General features: G+C 45.4%; 2 protein-coding genes across 11 annotated transcripts in view; one reads left to right on the top strand and one right to left on the bottom strand.

Annotated features, from left to right (window-relative positions):
- The window catches only part of LOC102939086 (heme-binding protein 2), a 29779-nt gene extending 19760 nt beyond the window's left edge, over nt 1-10019 (bottom strand). Inside the window, exon 1 of the mRNA XM_037901403.2 lies at nt 9698-10019. Coding sequence (XP_037757331.1) covers nt 9698-9935 — 238 coding nt within the window. The 5' untranslated portion in view covers nt 9936-10019. The remainder of the gene's footprint in view (nt 1-9697) is intronic.
- FANCM (FA complementation group M) overlaps nt 1-17694 on the top strand; it is a 182316-nt gene that overhangs the window by 33043 nt on the left and 131579 nt on the right. The window lies entirely within an intron of this gene.

Here is a 17694-nt window from a genome sequence, read left to right as displayed (position 1 = left end):
TTCTGTGAGGATCGCTTATGTGCAGTATGGTAACATGTTGGAGCTGTTACGGGATGACACACGCTCAGTTGCTCTGTGGGGATTCACACCTGCAGTCTGGCCAGTACAGTGGTAGGATATGTGAGAAGCTTGAGCATGCTCAGTAAGGACAGAATCTTCAGCAATTTTAGCTGTTCGCTAATAAGTCTCTACTAAGAGTGTCCAAACTGTGGTTTTTGTAAGGCTTGTAGGTAGGACTGGTTGGAAAATAAGAATTCCATTTCACACTAAATATTTGTGGTTTCAGAGTTTTTTGTTCTGCACTGGAGAAAGTTAGCTTCATCTAAAGTTGTCTTGCCAAAGAAATAGCTCCTGTCAGCCCAGGCCCCTCTCCTGGCTCAACCTCTCTTCATGGAGGGAGAAGACGAATATAGTGGAGGTGACCATTTCCTAAAAGTCACCTGCCTTTACCCATCTCATCATCCTCCCCAGATAAAGCAGTTAATCCTAAATCCACTGCTTCTATGGACAAGCTAAAGGTCTTCTAGCACCTGTTAAAGAGAATAGTGGAGATGCTGGATATTTTGCTGTGGAAAATCATCCAAGAGAATCAACATAAGCTTCTGGATATCCTGCAGCCTTCCTCCTTGGGGCAAGTGGCCATGCCCATTAATGATGGACTGCTCGAATCAGCCTAATTGATTGGGCATAGGCTTGTCTTAGTCACAGCAACATCGAAAACTCTCCACAGGAGACATCAGGTGTTAGCTAAAGTGTTTGAATATTTTTTTGAAAACCTATTGGTACTCTTGTATTACAGGTGGCTCATGCGAAGCCAAAGCAGGAGGGCCATCCAAAGCCTTGCTCTCAAGAGAAAGACCTGAAGAAATGAGACCTCTTTGGGAGAAAAGTGTATTCCCAAGTGTGATGTTGTCTAATTAAAATATGACCATGTAGATCATTATTGCTACCACTGTTATATGTTTGCAGCAAATCTTGTACTGTGTGTCAAATTAGGTGTCAATAGAAAAGTTATTATTTGCTGAATATGATTGTGGTATTTGTATGGAGGTATCATTTTTGTATTTGAAGTTAGGAGTATTAGCTCTATACCTGGATTTCAAATGTTTGCTCCTGGGTAGCCACCCACAAGGTATTTAGCCTGCACATCTTGAAGGGACTATTCAAGTTAAAATGGCTCATTAAGGAACACTTAACTCACAATGTACCATGGGAGATGCCTGTCTACACTTAATGGATTTTCCTACGAATGTTCCATCTGGAGTATAGGTAATGGCTTCTGCTGTGACTAAGCGAAATCATGCATGGACATGTGACTTGCCCATGTGACTCCAAACACCATCTTGCTACCTGTAATTTTCCATAGAGAGAACAATGGGTTTCCCTTCACTTGAGAGAACTTGATGGATCTGATGGACTTTCCTGAGGACGTTTCAGCCAGACTGTGAGTAATGGCTGCTATAACTCATCGAAGAATGCAAGGGTATGTGACTACTAGATCATGTGGTACTGAACTCCATCTTGTATGCTTGTACTCTTCCACAAACTGTGCTGAGTGCTTTGCTTGGAACAATGAGTTTCCCTCCACCTGGAAGAAGCTATAAAAGGCCCTGGAAACGTCTCCATTTGGCCGCTTTCCTGCTCTAGCCTCTGGACTATGGACTTATACTAAGCATTCTAACCAAGGGACTGAGGACCTTCCAATGATTTGGAAGCAACCAGAGCTTTGATTTAAGCCAGCAGTTTACTCCATCACTGCTACAAGCCTGATCGAAGAGCTTTTCATTTATTGTATGTATTTGATTCCTTTAACCAATTTTAATTCTTTTCTGTCTGTCTTTTTATAAATAAATCTTTAGATTTTAAATACTAAAGGATTGGCAACAGTATGGTTATTGGGTAAGATCTGAGTTATATATTGACCTGGGTGTGTGGCTGGCCCTTTGAGATCAGGAGAACCTTTTGTTTGATTAAACTGATTTTAAAGAACCACTCATCTTTAAGTCTAGTTCTGGGTGTTGAATCCAGGACTGGAATATCTAAGGAGGCTGCATTTCTGACTTCTTGTTAGCCAGTGTGGTAAGACACAAGTTTACATTTGTTGCTGATATGGTATATCTTATGGAAGAATAACCACCAGTTTTGGAGTGTGTCTGCCCTTTTTTCCAGCAGCTTGTCCTGAATTTGGTTTTCTCAGTTATGACCCACGAAGGCATGGTGACACCAAGTAAGACTTTAGTTGGGTGTGGTGAATATGGATCAAGTGCTGCTCTCCACACATAACTTTCCTTTATGGGACAGACTCTGGAAAGGACAGCTCGAGGAACTGGAAAGCTTTCAGCCCAAACAGTGCTCCACGTGGCTCTTGATGCATCAGATGCAGCCACCAGGTCAATGGCCAGTGCCAGGATGATGAGGTCTTTGTAGTATTAAGCATTGGAAGTGAAACTGGAAGTCTACGTCATCATGGAGGACCTCCCATTCAAAGACAGTGAGCTCTTTAACAGTGATATGGATGAGTCTCTCCACATCCTAAAAGACTCAAGAACTACTTTGAGATCTTTAGGCTTGTGCATCTCATCCCCAAAAAGGAAGCACCTGAGACAATAGCAACCATATGCCAGACGACAGTCACTATCTGCACTAACAGTCCTCCGAGCCTGGAGGAAGAGGCAGTGATTTCACCACATTCTTTCTTGCTGCCCCACATTCCAGGGCTCCTGACATAAACCAGTTTTGACATGTACATTGAGAGTCCGGCTAGACTGTCTGCAGATCCTCCTTCTGTTCCTATTTTTGGCAACCACCTGTCCCACTTGCCACTATTTCCTAATCCCAAAGAAAAAAGCGGGGCTGAAGACCTATCCTCAGTCTTCACCATCTCAACAGCTTTGTCTATTGCTTCAAATTCCATATTGTGACTCTTGCCTCTGTAATCCCCTCCCTGGATCCCATGGACTGGCTTGCCAGCTCTCAACTTTCAAAATGCCTACCTTCACATCTAATACATCCTGCTCACAGAAGATAACTGAGGTTCCTGATATGTATGTCTCTATCAGTAGAATCCTACCCTTTGGTTTCTCTGCAGTCCTGCATGTACTCCCCATGTCCTAGCTGAGGCGTGTCTGAGAAGACAAGGAGTCCAGGTGTATTCCTACTTCGATGACTGGCTGGTACAGGGAAAATCCTTCCAGCAACTGACAGACTTATTTCAAAGGACTTTGCTGTGCTGGGACTCAGGGTAAACAAGGAAAAATCCATACTGACCCTGTCTCTGAGCATACTTTATTGGGGTGCTGTTACATTTCAGGTATATTAGAGCATACCTTTCTGAAACTGCAGGCTGTGCTCATCTTCCTCGAGCAACTTGAGACATACCGTGAGTATGACCAGCCTCAGATTCTTGGGGTATGTGTTGGAATGGACATATGTCACAGGAAGCATGCCAGACTTCACCTGCAGTCTTTGCAAGGGTGGTTAAGATTGGTAGATACACCAGCCTCAACCAAACAGGCACAGCATGGACTGGTTGGTCAATTTCTTAAAGTTCTATTATTTGCAACCTGTCCCCATAAGTACCTCAGGTTGTGCTGCACGGGAAGCACAAGCCCAGGGTCCCTGTTTGATGCTGTCTTTTTCCTCTGGTGAGCTCCTGGTGTGATGTATGCCTTTCCATTAAGACCCATGATGCCTAGGGTCTTGAGGAAATTGAGGCAGGTTGGGTTATCATAATTCCAGCAAAGTCCAGACAGCTTTGGTACTCAAGCCTTGTGAACCTTTTAGGATGTCTCATTTCCTTTTCAGATCTGGTCTTACAGAATAATGGCTGGATCCTGCATCTGATAGCCTGGATGCTGGCTGGCTAACATCTACAGAAAGGATCCGCTTTGCTGCATTTCAAGCCATCTTGCTCCAAAACAGGAAACTCTTACCCAGACTGACAGAGCCAAATGGAAGAGGGTTTCTGTCTGGGCAATGCAGCATCAGCTCTTGCTTGGTAGCAGCCTCGATTTCAGCTATACTGAACTACTTACTTTCTCTAAAACAATAAAACCTGACCCTTAGTTTGATATGAGTACACTTGGCAGAGACATTGGTGAATCATCTTCCTGCACAAGGCTGTACCATTTTCTAGCACCCGACAAGGTTCTTTATTGGGTGCTCACATGCTTCCCCACTGGTCTGGCAGTGGGAACCCCCTCCTGCCTTGGTCCTCAAATTGGTGATGACTGGACTGATGGGTCCACCCTTTGAACCATTGGCTACCAGGTCTCTTTATTACATGTTGAGGAAGACAGCCTCTTTGGTGGCCATCACATCAGCTAGGGGAATAGGAGAGATTCAGGCCTTCGTGATAGGGTCCCCCCGACATTCTTTCACAAGAACATTGTCACTCTCAGATCTCACCTTAAGTTTCTGCGTAAGGTGGTTTCCAACTTCTGCATCAGTCTTTTCACATTCCCTGAACTGCCTTCCACTCCAGGTAAAATGAGACTTCACATGCTGGATAATCCTGAGCATTGTCATTTTATTTAGATATGACCATGCCATTCAGGTGTACATCTAGACTGTGTGTGGCATTTGTGGAATGGGCTAAGGAGCAACCTATGCCATCAGAGACTCAAAGCAGGTCTCTGATTGTGTTATGACAGGTTTTGGCTAAGAAAGATCTACCTGGACAGATGAAAGCTCATTCATGGCTCAAGCACCTTTGGTGACCTACTTGGGTAATATCCCCATATCAGAGAGATGAAGGGCATCAACATGGAGTTCAGTCCATACCATTACCACTCATTCCCTGGTGCAAGCTACAAAGTTGGATACTCGTTTTGGTAGTGAAGATTCTACAATTATTCTTCAGGTAAGCCTCTGCTCACCCTAGCTCCGGGCAACCATTTTAGTCACAGAGTAGAATGTGTGGACAAATCCCTGAAATAAGAGAGAACAGTTATTTACAATAACTGTGGCTCTTTAAGATGTGTTGTCCACACAGATTTTACAAAGCATCCTCCATCACCACTCATAGGACTCCTGCTCCTAGAGGATTTTATTGGGTTGCAGCCACCCCACCCTTCATGTCCTCGACGGTAGGCACCTAGTGTGGGCTTAGCAGACATTGATGTTCAAAAGAATCCAATCTCACCTGCATGGACACTGAGTGGAATGTGTGTGGAAAAACCCATCTCTAAGAACTACAGTTACTGGAAGGTAAGTAACTATTTGTTAGTAGGACTGAGTTTCAATTTGTACACCACAAGTGTAGATGTCTGTTGGGTGGAAAAATTAGTTACATTTTCAGATCTTTACAGTAGTTCTCTTTATATTTTTTATCCAAGAACATGCAAGCTTTATGCTATTTGTGTGACTTGAATGTCATCTTCTAATGAAGAGAACTCTGTTATTGAAAATGTTAATATTAATTGGTTAACTTTTGATCTCTGGTTTAAACCTTAAGTTTTTTGCTTAGTAATTAAAACATCAGATCCTGCTTTAATGTCATCGGAGGCTGACTTACAATTTGATATGCAGTATAGTTGTAGCTATGTTGGTCCCAGGATATTAAAAGATATTACCTCACCCAACTTGTCTCTCTGTTGGACCAAATTCTGTTGGGAGGAGAGACGCTTACGTGCTACAGAGCTCTTCTTCGGGTCTGGGAAAGGTACTCCATGTCACAGCTAAATACAAGTTCGAACAGATAGTTTAATACACGTAGTTAGCTCATGTTCTAAGGCACCATTTGAAATCAGACAATTGCTGTGCTCTCAAATGACCTCACACAGGAAAATAAGACAACACAATCTGTGGATGAACACTTCTCACAAAACGATCGGTCTATATCTGACCTTTCAGTCCTCACCCTCAAAGGAAATCTGAACAACACTTTCAAAAGACAAGCCTGGGAGCTGAAATTCATAACTTTGCTAGACCCTAAAAATCATGATCTAAAAAAGACACTGGATTTATGTCTTATTACAACAATCTGTAACCCACAAACCCCCCTTTTTGTGCTATGACTGCAGGAAATGTTAACGGGCCACTTCACCTTGAGTAGTCCCTTAGAGTAGGTGCTAATTACTATCTGTTCAGTTGTGACACTCTGGGTTTGTCTACACTACCACTTCCCTGCAACTTACATCGCTCAGGGGTGTGAATAATCCACACCCCTGAGCGATGTAAATTACACTGACCTAATCGCCAATGTAGATAGCGCATTGTCTGCAGGATAGTTTCTCCAGCTGACATAGCTACTGCCTGTCACAGGGGTGGAGTAAATAAGTCAATGGGAGAGCTCTCTCCTGTCAGTTTAGAGCAGGGGTTCTCAAACTGGGTGTCGTGACCCTTCAGGGGGGTCACAGGGTAGTTACGTGGGGGTCACAAGCTGTCAGCTTTGTGGGGCTCACAGCCCCAAGTCCCCATTAAATTACATTACCTCCCCATTTTTAATTTATAAGGGGGGGGGAATATCACACTCAGAGACTTGCTATGTGAGAGGGCTCACCAATACAAAAAGTTTGAAAAGCACTGTTTTAGAGCGTCTTCACCAGATGTGCTACAGCGGTGCAGCTGCATTAGTCCTCGGAGTACCTTTCCCAGATCTAAAGAAGAGTTCTGTATAAGCTCAAAAGCTTGTCTCTCACCAGTGGAAGTTGGTCCAATAAAATATATAACATGACACAAATTGAGAGTTGATAGAAAAAATTTTGTACGAAAGCAAATTAATTCAAGCTAAATCACTGAATAACATTCTTGTCTATGCTGTTTATAGTAATAGGATTTTTTACCTTTATCTCAGGAGAGTAGTTGGAATAAGGCTTTTGATATATTGAAGCATCTCCGTAGCATAAGGTATTCTTTATAAGCTCTATTTCACCCCTTCTAGTGACCTTTTTAAAAAAATTCCATTAGAGGAAATTTTTCATGTTTAGCCTGAAGGTAAGTCTTTGGAATGTTAGCCAAACAACTTGTATTATGGAACTGTGAAGTAAAATACATATTACTCAATTCAAACTGCTTTTAAATTTGAACATTTGTTATGGATTTATACATAAAAACTAGTATAGCATATATATATATTTAAAATAATGCCCACAGCTGTGATAGGTACTTGAGCCATATAGTACATGTCCTTAAAAGCTTAACATTCAGACATAAGATGTGAAATAACTTTGGGAGGGGACAGGCTGAAGAAGGATGAATTGCAGCACTATGTGTACATCTTGAGGGTTCAATTATTTAAATATTAAAATGGTAATTAGGATTGACTCTATATGTGAGTGTTATAGAAGAAGCAAGTCTTTTTGGTGGGATTTCAGTTGGAAGAGGGTAGGAATGGTCTGATATATTTGACGGGACTTGGTTTAGAAGTCAGTTAATAAGAAGATTCGGTAACCTCTAATTGTGGTGGGTCTTTTAGCATATACATTCACCAGATACTGAATGTCCTACCAGGCACCTTATCTAAATTCATCAGACCTACTGTAGGCTTCACTTGAGAAAAGAGAGGAGGATTCTACTTGGCAGTCACTAACCTAAGTAGGTATATGGCATACACAATGCCTTTTATATTATGATGGCATTAAATATCTTGGCTAATAACTTTAAAATTCAGCAACTGGATGCTTCAAGCAAGTAGGATAGGCTTGGTTTTGCCAGTTTTTTAAAGATTTGTAAGGAGTCTCTTAAGTTGGAATAAAGTAATCTGAAATACCTGCAGTTATAGGTTTCCTGCTTCTGATGATAGATAGTGAAGGAGCTGTGTTTATAACTAAAGGAGAACTTTTGTATTTGTTATATTGAGGCGTTTGCCATTGCCATGGTCCAGTGGGTAGGCATTGGTTTGACTATCGGGCCCGCTGTTGCGACAGTAATAGAGTATCATCACTTTCTACAAACACTAAAAATAAAAAGAAAAGGAGTACTTATGGCACCTTAAAGACTAACAGATTTATTTGAGCATAAGCTTTCGTGAGCTACAGCTCACTTCATCGGGTGGATCAAGAATGGTGACAAAGATGTTTACAAAAAACAAAACCAAACTCCGTTTTAGAGTTGAGCTGTCCACATTTTTTTACTTAGTGTATGTCCTGCACTACAAACAAGTCAGGTTCCTAGGACCTGAAAAATTACTCCAAATAATTTTTTTTTTAAATTCCACAATTACTTTGAACAAAGTTTTAGCTGTGACTTTGTTTATCCATGTTTTGATCCACTTATCTCATATGCACACTGCTCTATTCTTGATGGTTCAGGCCACATGTCTCAGAATTGGAAGTGTAACTTCCCCAAAACACCTGAAACTAGAGGTCTAATTTACATTCCCTTAACTATAGTCAAAAGGCAATATTTGTTACATGATAGCTAATATCAAACAAACTTTAATATGAGCTCTCCCTATCCACACCCTCACATTAAAATATTACTGTGGGAAATTTCATGATGGTAGTGACTAAAATTTTCGATACATGTGACAATAAATACAGATTAGAAGGTGTAAAAGTTGGCTTGTAAACCAGATATTTAGCAGCAGCCTTGCAGAAGTCACTGTTTCAAAAATATTGGTGCAAGCTCTTTGATCAATTATAATAGAACCACAATCTAAACAGCCCACTCCCTGCCCGTTTTCTGTAGTGACAGGAATATATCAGCTTTCTTCCAAGAGTAAACTTTCACCTATACAAGCCTTATAACTGTACACACATTATTTTCAGTTTCACCAGTGTGGAGGCCAATTCTGTTAGAGTCATAGTGATAACAAAAAGAAAAGGAGTACTTGTGGCACCTTAGAGACTAACCAATTTATTTGAGCATAAGCTTTCTTGAGCTACAGCTCACTTGGATGCATTGAAGTGAGCTGTAACTCACAAAAGCTTATGCTCAAATAAATTGGTTAGTCTCTAAGGTGCCACAAGTACTCCTTTTCTTTTTGCAGGTACAGACTAACATGGCTGCTACTCTGAAACCTGTCACCGTGATAACACAAATTGTAATCTCTTCCCTGCTCGCTCCTTGGAAGGATCATTGCTCCTATTCCCTTTCTTTTTCAATCTCACTATACAGACAAAGCATTTGAAAAAAACTACATAGTCCATAAAACAAAAGTAAAATTTGTTAATGGTAGGACAATATTGTAAGATTCCTAAAAGAATTGGAATATCATGTTTCTAATAAGTATGCTCCTTCCTTCCAAGTTCCTTCTGTGTAATCTCGCTAAATCCTAAACTGTTTTTATTAAGAGGTTTAACCCAGCTCCACACTGTTTCATCACTTACAGGCACATTCGTTTACTGCATAAATTAAATTAATTAATAATTAAATACACTTGTACAGAGGCTCAAATTTAAATTTGAATTTTGGGATGGCCTTTAAATTACCTTAAAAAGGGTGCAAGAGCACTAACCACCTCAAATGTCACCCGGAGTTGTTGGGGGAGCCTTGGATCCCGTTTTACACATCTATGGTGGCAGACTGAAAAACGAGCCGAGGATGGAGATGAAGGGGAGAAGTGGGGCTGCAGCACAAACTACACAACCCTTCTAATCGTGCGCTGCCTCTTCTCCATGCTCGCCATTTCGTCTGGTCTCTCTAGCCCTCGGTCGGCTACAGCCACCCCCCTCTGCCTCTGGGACCTGGGCCGCCGGCGGGGAGCCCGGGGGCCACTCCTGCGCTGCCGTGCGGCGAGCGGGCGGGTTCTTACCCCTGGGCACGTCCACCTGGTGCCCCCTGCCCACGCTCTGCCAGTAGCTGAGCAGGCGCTCCTGCTCGGCCGCCGCCGCCGCCTCCTCCTCCGCCGGGTTGCAGCTGCTGCTGTGATAAGCCGCGTCGGGGCTCTGCTCCTCGGCCATGCTGTCCAGCTCCTCCAGCGTGATCGCCCCCGGGGCGCCGGGCTCCGCGGCCGCGCCGCTCATGCGGCAGCTGGCCGCTTCCTGCTGCATGGCGGGGAGGCGCCGGCCCCGCCGCGCCGGGCCGAGGGCGAGGGGCTGCTCCCCGCCCCGCGGCAGGGCGAGCACTGGCGGCGGCGGCGGCCAAGGCGGCGCTTTTGCTCGCCCTGCCCGGGGGCGGGGGCAGCCTGCTCCGCCGGCCCCACCCGCGGCTCGCCGCGCTGGCGGACAGCTGCCTCGCCCCTGCCGCCGCTTGCTGCCTTTGCCCTTCCCAGCCCCCTGGCCCGGGGCTCGCAACTCGCGCGGCGGTGCCCCCATGCGCCAGCTGGTTACCTTCTGAAAGGTGGACAGGGAGAGGGGTTCTTCTCAGCTGGAAAAGGTGACCATTGTGACAAGGTAGAAAAAGGAGTGGCTGGCTTTACATTACCTTCTTGCCAAAACAAGCATCTGAGTGTGGTTTTAGAAACAATTAACATTTTATTCAAACCTACATTAAAACGAACTGCTCTAAATGTTACTCGTTTCTATTTCAACTGTATAATTGCAAGAAAACCAAAATATTTATCTTCACAAATAATTGTACAATGTAAGTGTTTTGTAAACATCAGGGCTATACATCTTTGTGCAGCAGTATTCTTTCCTGTTGCTTGGGATGTCTTTATTGGCTCTCTCTGGAAGGGAGGGCGCCTGTTCCCACCTCTTGCAGAAGTCCCCCTGTAGCTTTGAAAAATAGCTGATGGGAAAAAATGATGATACGATTAATTATGCAAAATATAATTTAAATTAACTAGTAAGATTATAAAAAAAAATTCCTTGAACTTCTGTTATATTTTTTAACTTTACAGCTACATATAATCATTAGTGAAGATATGACTATTGGCTGCAGCTGAAACACTTGCTAACATTATCACAGTTTGATCCTTATCCAGGTTATTCCACTGAGTCTATATGCAACTGTCTGGATACTGAGCTGTAACTTTTGTTCTTGTACTATGAACACCTTCAGAAGATGAGCCTGGGAGTTTAAATTCATAACTTTTCTAAACTCTAAAAATCATGGACTAGAGACACTGGATTTATTATAACAATTTATTATAATTATTATCATGATTTATTATAACAATCATAGAATCGTAGAAGATTAGGGTTGGAAGAGACCTCAGGAGGTCATCTAGTTTAACCCCCTGCTCAGTGTTTCCTCTAATTTTTGACAGGCCATGTGTGCAAAAAAATTTCTTCTGTGCAAATTGTTGTGCTTCTCTGCAAATTTTTGTGTGCACGGTGTTTCGCCATGTGTGCGGGGTTTAGGATCTGTGTGCACACGCGCACAGCTGAGAGCAGGGGTCAGCAACATTTCAGAAGTGGTGTGCCGAGTCTTCATTTATTCACTTTAATTTAAGGTTTCGCGTGCCAGTAATACAGGTTAACATTTTTTAGAAGGTCTCTCTCTATAAGTCTGTATATTATATAACTAAACTATTGTCGTATGTAAACAAGGTTTTCAAAATGTTTAAGAAGCTTCATTTAAAATTAAATTAAAATGCTGATCTTACGCCGCCGGCCTGCTCAGCCCGCTGCCAGCCTGGGGTTCCGTTCGCTGGGACCCTGGCTGGTAAGGGGCCGGCAGCCAGAATCCCGGGCCGGCAGCCAGAATCCCAGACCGGCAGTGGGCTGAGTGGCTCAGCTTGCTGCCACTCAGCCCGCTACTGGTCTGGGGTTCCATCCGCCGGCTCCTGCCAGCCAGGGTCCCGGCTGCCGGCCCCACTCAGCCCGCTGCCGGTCTGGGATCCCTGCCCACACAGAGTGGGTACCTACCTTCGCCCTGGTTCTAGCCCATTCTCTTCCTCTCTTGCTGCACTGAGCTGAGGGTGGGAGTGCACTGAGCACAGGGCTGGGGGTTGGGGTGTAGGGTCTGGCCAGGAGCTAGAATGAGGGAGGGGGCTCAGGGTTGGCGCAGGAGGCTTGGGGATGGAGTGCTTACCTGGGCAGCTCCCATTTGGTGCTCAGGGTGGGGGTGGGAATGTGGGGGGGGGGGTGCAGGAGCTCCCGTTTGGTGCTCAGGGTGGGGGTGGGAATGTGGGGGGTGCAAGAGTCAGGGCATGGGGTGTGGGGGGGCTGGGTATGTGTGGGGGGGTGCAGTAGTCAGGGCAGGGGGCTGGGCGTGTGTGAGGAGGGTGCAGGAGTCAGGGCAGAGGGCTGGGGGCATGTGAGGGGGTGCAGGAGTTGGCAAAAGCTGTGGGGGGGCTGGGTATGTGTAGGGGGGCTGGAGTCAGGGCTGGGGTGTGTGGGGGGTGCAGGGGTCAGGGGTCAGGGGTCAGGGCAGAGGGCTGGGGGTATGTGTGAGGGGGGTGCAGGGGTCAGGGCAGAGGGCTGGGGGTATGTGTGAGGGGGGTGCAGTGGTCAGGGCAGAGGGCTGGGAGTGTGTGAGGGGGGTGCAGGGGTCAGGGCAGAGGGCTGGGGGTGTGGGCTGGAGTCATGGGGGTGCTCCCAGCCCAGAGTGGCTCATGGCAGGGGGTGGAGGGGATATGCCCTGATTCCACCCCCCCATCCCCACCTCTTCTCGGCCTCCTCCCATGAGCAGGGCTGCTCTGGCTCTGCTTCTCCCCCTCCCTTGCAGGGGCCATCAGCAGGTTGGAGGCAGGGAGGGAGAGGGAGAGGGGGAGGGGCAGGACCCAGCAGGCTGGGGGAAGAGGTCGGGGAGGGGGGACCTTGCCTGCCCTGCAGCAGCAGCCGGCAGGACCAAGCTTCTTCACCCTGCCCCAGGGAAGGGGGTGGGGGGCAGGATTTTTAATGGCTCGCTGCTGCCTGCCAGGGTCCTGGCCTGGGTTCGGTAGCGGGCGGAGCGGGGCCAGCGGCTGGGACCTGGCAGGCAGCAGCATGCCATTAAAAATCGGCTCCCGTGCCATCTTTGGCACACGTGCCATAGGTTGCCGACCCTGGCTTAGAGGGAACAGTGCCCCTGGTCAAAGCAGGACCAATACCAACTAAATCATCCCAATCTATAACCCATTAACACCCCGCTTCTCCAGGCTGCTTTTTCCCCTCTCCCTTCCTTTCCCCTCCATGTTTGTTAGGGATGTTTACAGGCCACTTCACCTTGAATGGCCCCTTGAAATATCTGAGAGAAGGTGGGTGAGGTGATATCTTTTATTGTACCAACTTCTGTTGGTGAGAGAGACAAGCTTTTGAGCTTACACAGAGCTCTTTTTCAGGTCTGGGAAACATATTCAGGGCATGTCTACACTAGAAATGTAAGTTGACCTATATGAGGTCGATTTACAACCATCAATCCACACTGCCCTCCTTGGGTCTGTGGTGCACATCCTCACCAGGAGGGCTTCCACCACTATCCCAAGAAGGGTAGTCATTTTAGCATATGTGCAACATGCCTCAGGTGTCATGTGATCAGGACTCATCACCGAATTTGGTCCACTGGTTGGATCATCATGGGGAGCTGAGAGCCTGGTCTGTCAGTTCCTCTGGCTGCTCCCTGCCGTGACCCCGGCTGCCCCACAGATTCCTGGATTCCCAGGGGGCTGCCCCCTCTGTCTTCCCCATTCCCCTTTGGGAGCGGAGGAAGCCACCTGGAGCTTCTTCCCTCTCCCTTCCCTGCTGGGAGCTGCGGGAAGCCTCCAGTGGCTTCTTGCCCCCCTGGGGAATTAGGTCCAGCTACCCTGACTTCTCGGCCCTCAATCCTCCCCTGCCCCTCCCCACCTGGAGCCAGGAAGCCTTGTCACTGAACCATGAAATTGACAAGGATGCCTAGCTTCTGGTGAGGAGTGAGGGCCACCAGGGCTTCTCACCGCAGGTCCCAGCTGGGGGCAGAGTCCATTCTCCCCCAGAGTCAATGTAACGGTTGCAGTGTCTTCATAGACACTGCGTCACTCTGACTACGCTGACATAAGCCTTATACCTCTCGTGGAGGTGTAGTAGGGTGGAGGAAGGCTGTAGTGTAGATGTTGACATAATTAGGTTGACATAAGCTGCCTTATGTGTACCTAACTGTGTAGTATAGACCAGCCGTCAGGGTGTCCCCGCTAAATACAAGATGGAACAGATTGTTTAGCATAAGTGGTTAACACATATTTCAAGGGACAATTCAAGGTGAAGTGGCCCATTAACACCCCTCTAGTCATAGGAGGGAAAGGCAGGTAGGGGGTGAAAGTGGGTTACAATTTATTGTAATAAACCATAAATCCAGTGTGTCTATTTAGTCCATGATTTTTAGTGTCTAGCAAAGTTATGAATTCCAGCTCCCAGGCTCGTCTTCTGAAAGTGTTGTTTCAGAGTAGCAGCCGTGTTAGTCTGTATCCGCAAAAAGAAAAGGAGGACTTGTGGCACCTTAGAGACTAACCAATTTATTTGAGCATAAGCTTTCGTGAGCTACAGCTCACTTCATCGGATGCATTCAGTGGAAAATACAGTGGGGAGATTTATATACACAGAGAACATGAAACAATGAGTGTTACCATATACACTGTAATGAGAGTGATCACTTAAGGTGAGCTATTACCGGCGGGGGGGGGGACGACAAAAAACACATTTTGTAGTGATAATCAAGGTGGGCCATTTCCAGCAGTTGACAAGAAAGTCTGAGGAACAGCGGGGGGGAGGGGGGGATAAACATGGGGAAATAGTTTTACTTTGTGTAATGACCCATCCACTCCCAGTCTTTATTCAAGCCTAAGTTAATTGTATCCAGTTTGCAAATTAATTCCAATTCAGCAGTCTCTCCTTGGAGTCTGTTTTTGAAGTTTTTTTGTTGGAGAATTGCCACTTTTAGGTCTGTAATCGAGTGACCAAAGAGATTGAAGTGTTCTCCGACTGGTTTTTGAATGTTATAATTCTTGACGTCTGATTTGTGTCTATTCATTCTTTTACGTAGAGACTGTCCAGTTTGGCCAATGTACATGGCAGAGGGGCATTGCTGGCACATGATGGCATATATCACATTGGTAGATGTGCAGGTGAACGAGCCTTTGATAGTGTGGCTGATGTGATTAGGCCCTACGATGGTGTCCCCTGAATAGATATGTGGGCACAGTTGACAACGGGCTTTGTTGCAAGGATAGGTTCCTGGGTTAGTGGTTCTGTTGTGTGGTGTGTGGTTGCTGGTGAGTATTTGCTTCAGGTTGGGGGGCTGTCTGTAAGCAAGGACTGGCCTGTCTCCCAAGATTTGTGAGAGTGATGGGTCGTCCTTCAGGATAGGTTGTAGATCCTTGATGATGCGTTGGAGAGGTTTTAGTTGTGCAAGTTTTCTTTGAGGATGAGGACTGATAGGTCAGATACAGCATGGTCACTTTGTCAGAAGTGTTCACCCACATATGATACAGTGTTTTTGACTTTTATCATTTTTCTATGAGGTCACACGAGAGCATAGTGATTGTCTGGTTTCACCTACGTAATTGTTATTGGAAATATGTGTTAACTACTTTATGCTAAACAGTGTGTTCCTCCTTGTATTTAGCTGTGACACTGAGTGCTTGTCCCAGACCTGAAGAAGTGTGCAGTATAAGCTCAAAAGCAAGTCTCTCTGACCAAGTGAAGTTGGTCCAATAAAATATATTACTTTGTCTCTCTGGTGCGTTTGTAAGTCATATTTTCCTGGGAGCGTATTGTTAGTGAAAAAAAAGGCTTACATTATGTTTGACTAGTGGTAAGATGTGTTTTTTGCCATGAGCATGTATTACCCGACCTGTGTTTTTAGCATGTATTACCCGACCTGCTGTAAAAACATACCAGAGACCACGCACTTAAGTTATATTGAAGGGTAAACTAGGTGAGGTCAGCACTATGCCCCCATGCCTGACCAACAATGCAAAGGAGTAACCTAACAAAATGGATTCATTCTTAAACATCTTTGATTTTAGTAGTACAAAACAGTAATCTTGTCAGTATGAAGAATACCTCAGAAATGTATCATAGCACAAGTATGTATCTCATATATTTTGCTATAACAGTAAAGAATGTAATTAGAAATAAGACAATTCAGTAGAAAAATCAACATCTATGTATGCACCAAATGAAGTAATAGAAGAATATAAAGCATTCACTTCACTGTTTGCAAGATTGCGGAATTACTTACAGAAATAGGGATTTTTAATTAATTTTAAATTGGGGCGGAAGGAGTCCAAAATAGCATTAAACATTCTAGGAATGTCTAGCTGTTTAGGTATATGGGCTCTTTGGAAGAGATAAAAGAAGTATGAGTCTACACCCAGATCCACAAAGCTATTTAGCCTCTTAGCTTCCACTGAAATCAGTGGATGTTAGGAGCTGAAATACCTTTGTGGATCTGGGCCTACTGCACCTGAAGGCTCAGGAACAAAAAGGCAAATGAAAAGAATCATTTTTTTATTTTTATTTTTGGTAATGTCATGATTTTTGGGTCCAAAAGAATAAACTTTACTACAGGGGTGGGCAAACTTTTTGGCCCCAGGGCCATATTGGGTACAGAAACTATATGGAGGGCCAGGTAGGGAAGGCTATGCCTCCCCAAACAGCGAGGTGTGGCCTGGCCCCCACCCCCATTCCAGACCCCGGACCTCACACCCCCATCCAACCCCCCCCCCGCTCCCCACCCCTGACTACCCCCCCAGGACTCCTGCATCCTATCCAAACACCCTGCTCTCTGCCCCCTGACCATCCCCCCGGGAAGCCTGTCCACTATCCAATCCCCCCTGCTCCCCACCCTCTGACTGCCCCCCCTGGGGCCCCCCCACCCCCTGTCCAACCCTCCCTGCTCTCCCTGCTCCACGTTACCTGTGGGGTGGGGGAAAGGAGGGCTCAGTCCTTTCCTTGTGCGTTTTCCCTGCTTGTTTGGCTGCTCCCCCCCCCGGAACTCCCCCTGACCACACTGTCCTGGAGCACCAGGTCTGGCCACGCTATAGCCGTGCGCCCGGCTGGAGCTGCAGCCACGCTGCCCAGGTGTGACTGCTAGGGAGGCAGGGAGGGGGCAAAGGCTAGCCTCCGTCCAGCTCACCACGCTGCCGGCGAGTTGGGCTGGCTCCTCCGTAAGCCTGTCCTGACCCCGCTCCTTGGCAGGAGCTCAGGGGCCAGAGGGAAGGGTCCTGCGGGCCGGGTGTGGTCCGTGGTCCGTAGTTTGTCCCCCTCTGACTTACTATAAAAATTAGAATTTAAAAATTGCAAATTACAAATTCACAATAAAAACCACAGAAAACGTTACACTAAAACTACTTAGCTGTGACTGCTAAAACTACTAGCAACTATAATATTTTTAATTAGAGCTGTCAATCGCAGTTAACTCACGTAATTAACTCAAAAAAAAGTTAATTGCGATTAAAAAAATTAATCGTGATTAATCGCACTGTTAAACAATAGAATACCAATTAAAATTTATTAAAAATTTTTGGATGTTTTTCTACATTTTCAAATGTATTGATTTCAATTACAACATAGAATACAAAGTGCACAATGCTCACTTTATTATTTTTCTTACAAATATTTGCACTGTAAAAATGATAAAAGAAATAGTATTTTTTTAATTCACCTCATACAAGTACTGTAGGCAATCTCTTTATCATGAAAGTGCAACTTAAAAATGTAGTTTTTCTGTTACATAACTGCTCTCAAAAACAAAACAATGTAAAACTTTAGAGCCTACAAGTCCACTCAGTCCTACTTCTTGTTCAGCCAATCGCTAAGAGAAACAAGTTTGTTTACATTTATAGGAGATGCTGCTGCCTGCTTACTTATTTACAGTGTCACCTGAAAGTGAGAACAGGGGTTTGCATGCCACCTTTGTAGGTGGCATTGCAAGGTATTTACGTGCCAGATATGCTAAACATTCGTA

The sequence above is a fragment of the Chelonia mydas genome, chromosome 6, assembly GCF_015237465.2.
Source record: "Chelonia mydas isolate rCheMyd1 chromosome 6, rCheMyd1.pri.v2, whole genome shotgun sequence".
In the NCBI taxonomy this organism is placed as follows: Eukaryota; Metazoa; Chordata; order Testudines; family Cheloniidae; genus Chelonia; species Chelonia mydas.
The sequence above is the reverse complement of the archived record's forward strand: the minus strand, read 5'-3'. Positions and strand labels throughout refer to the sequence as shown.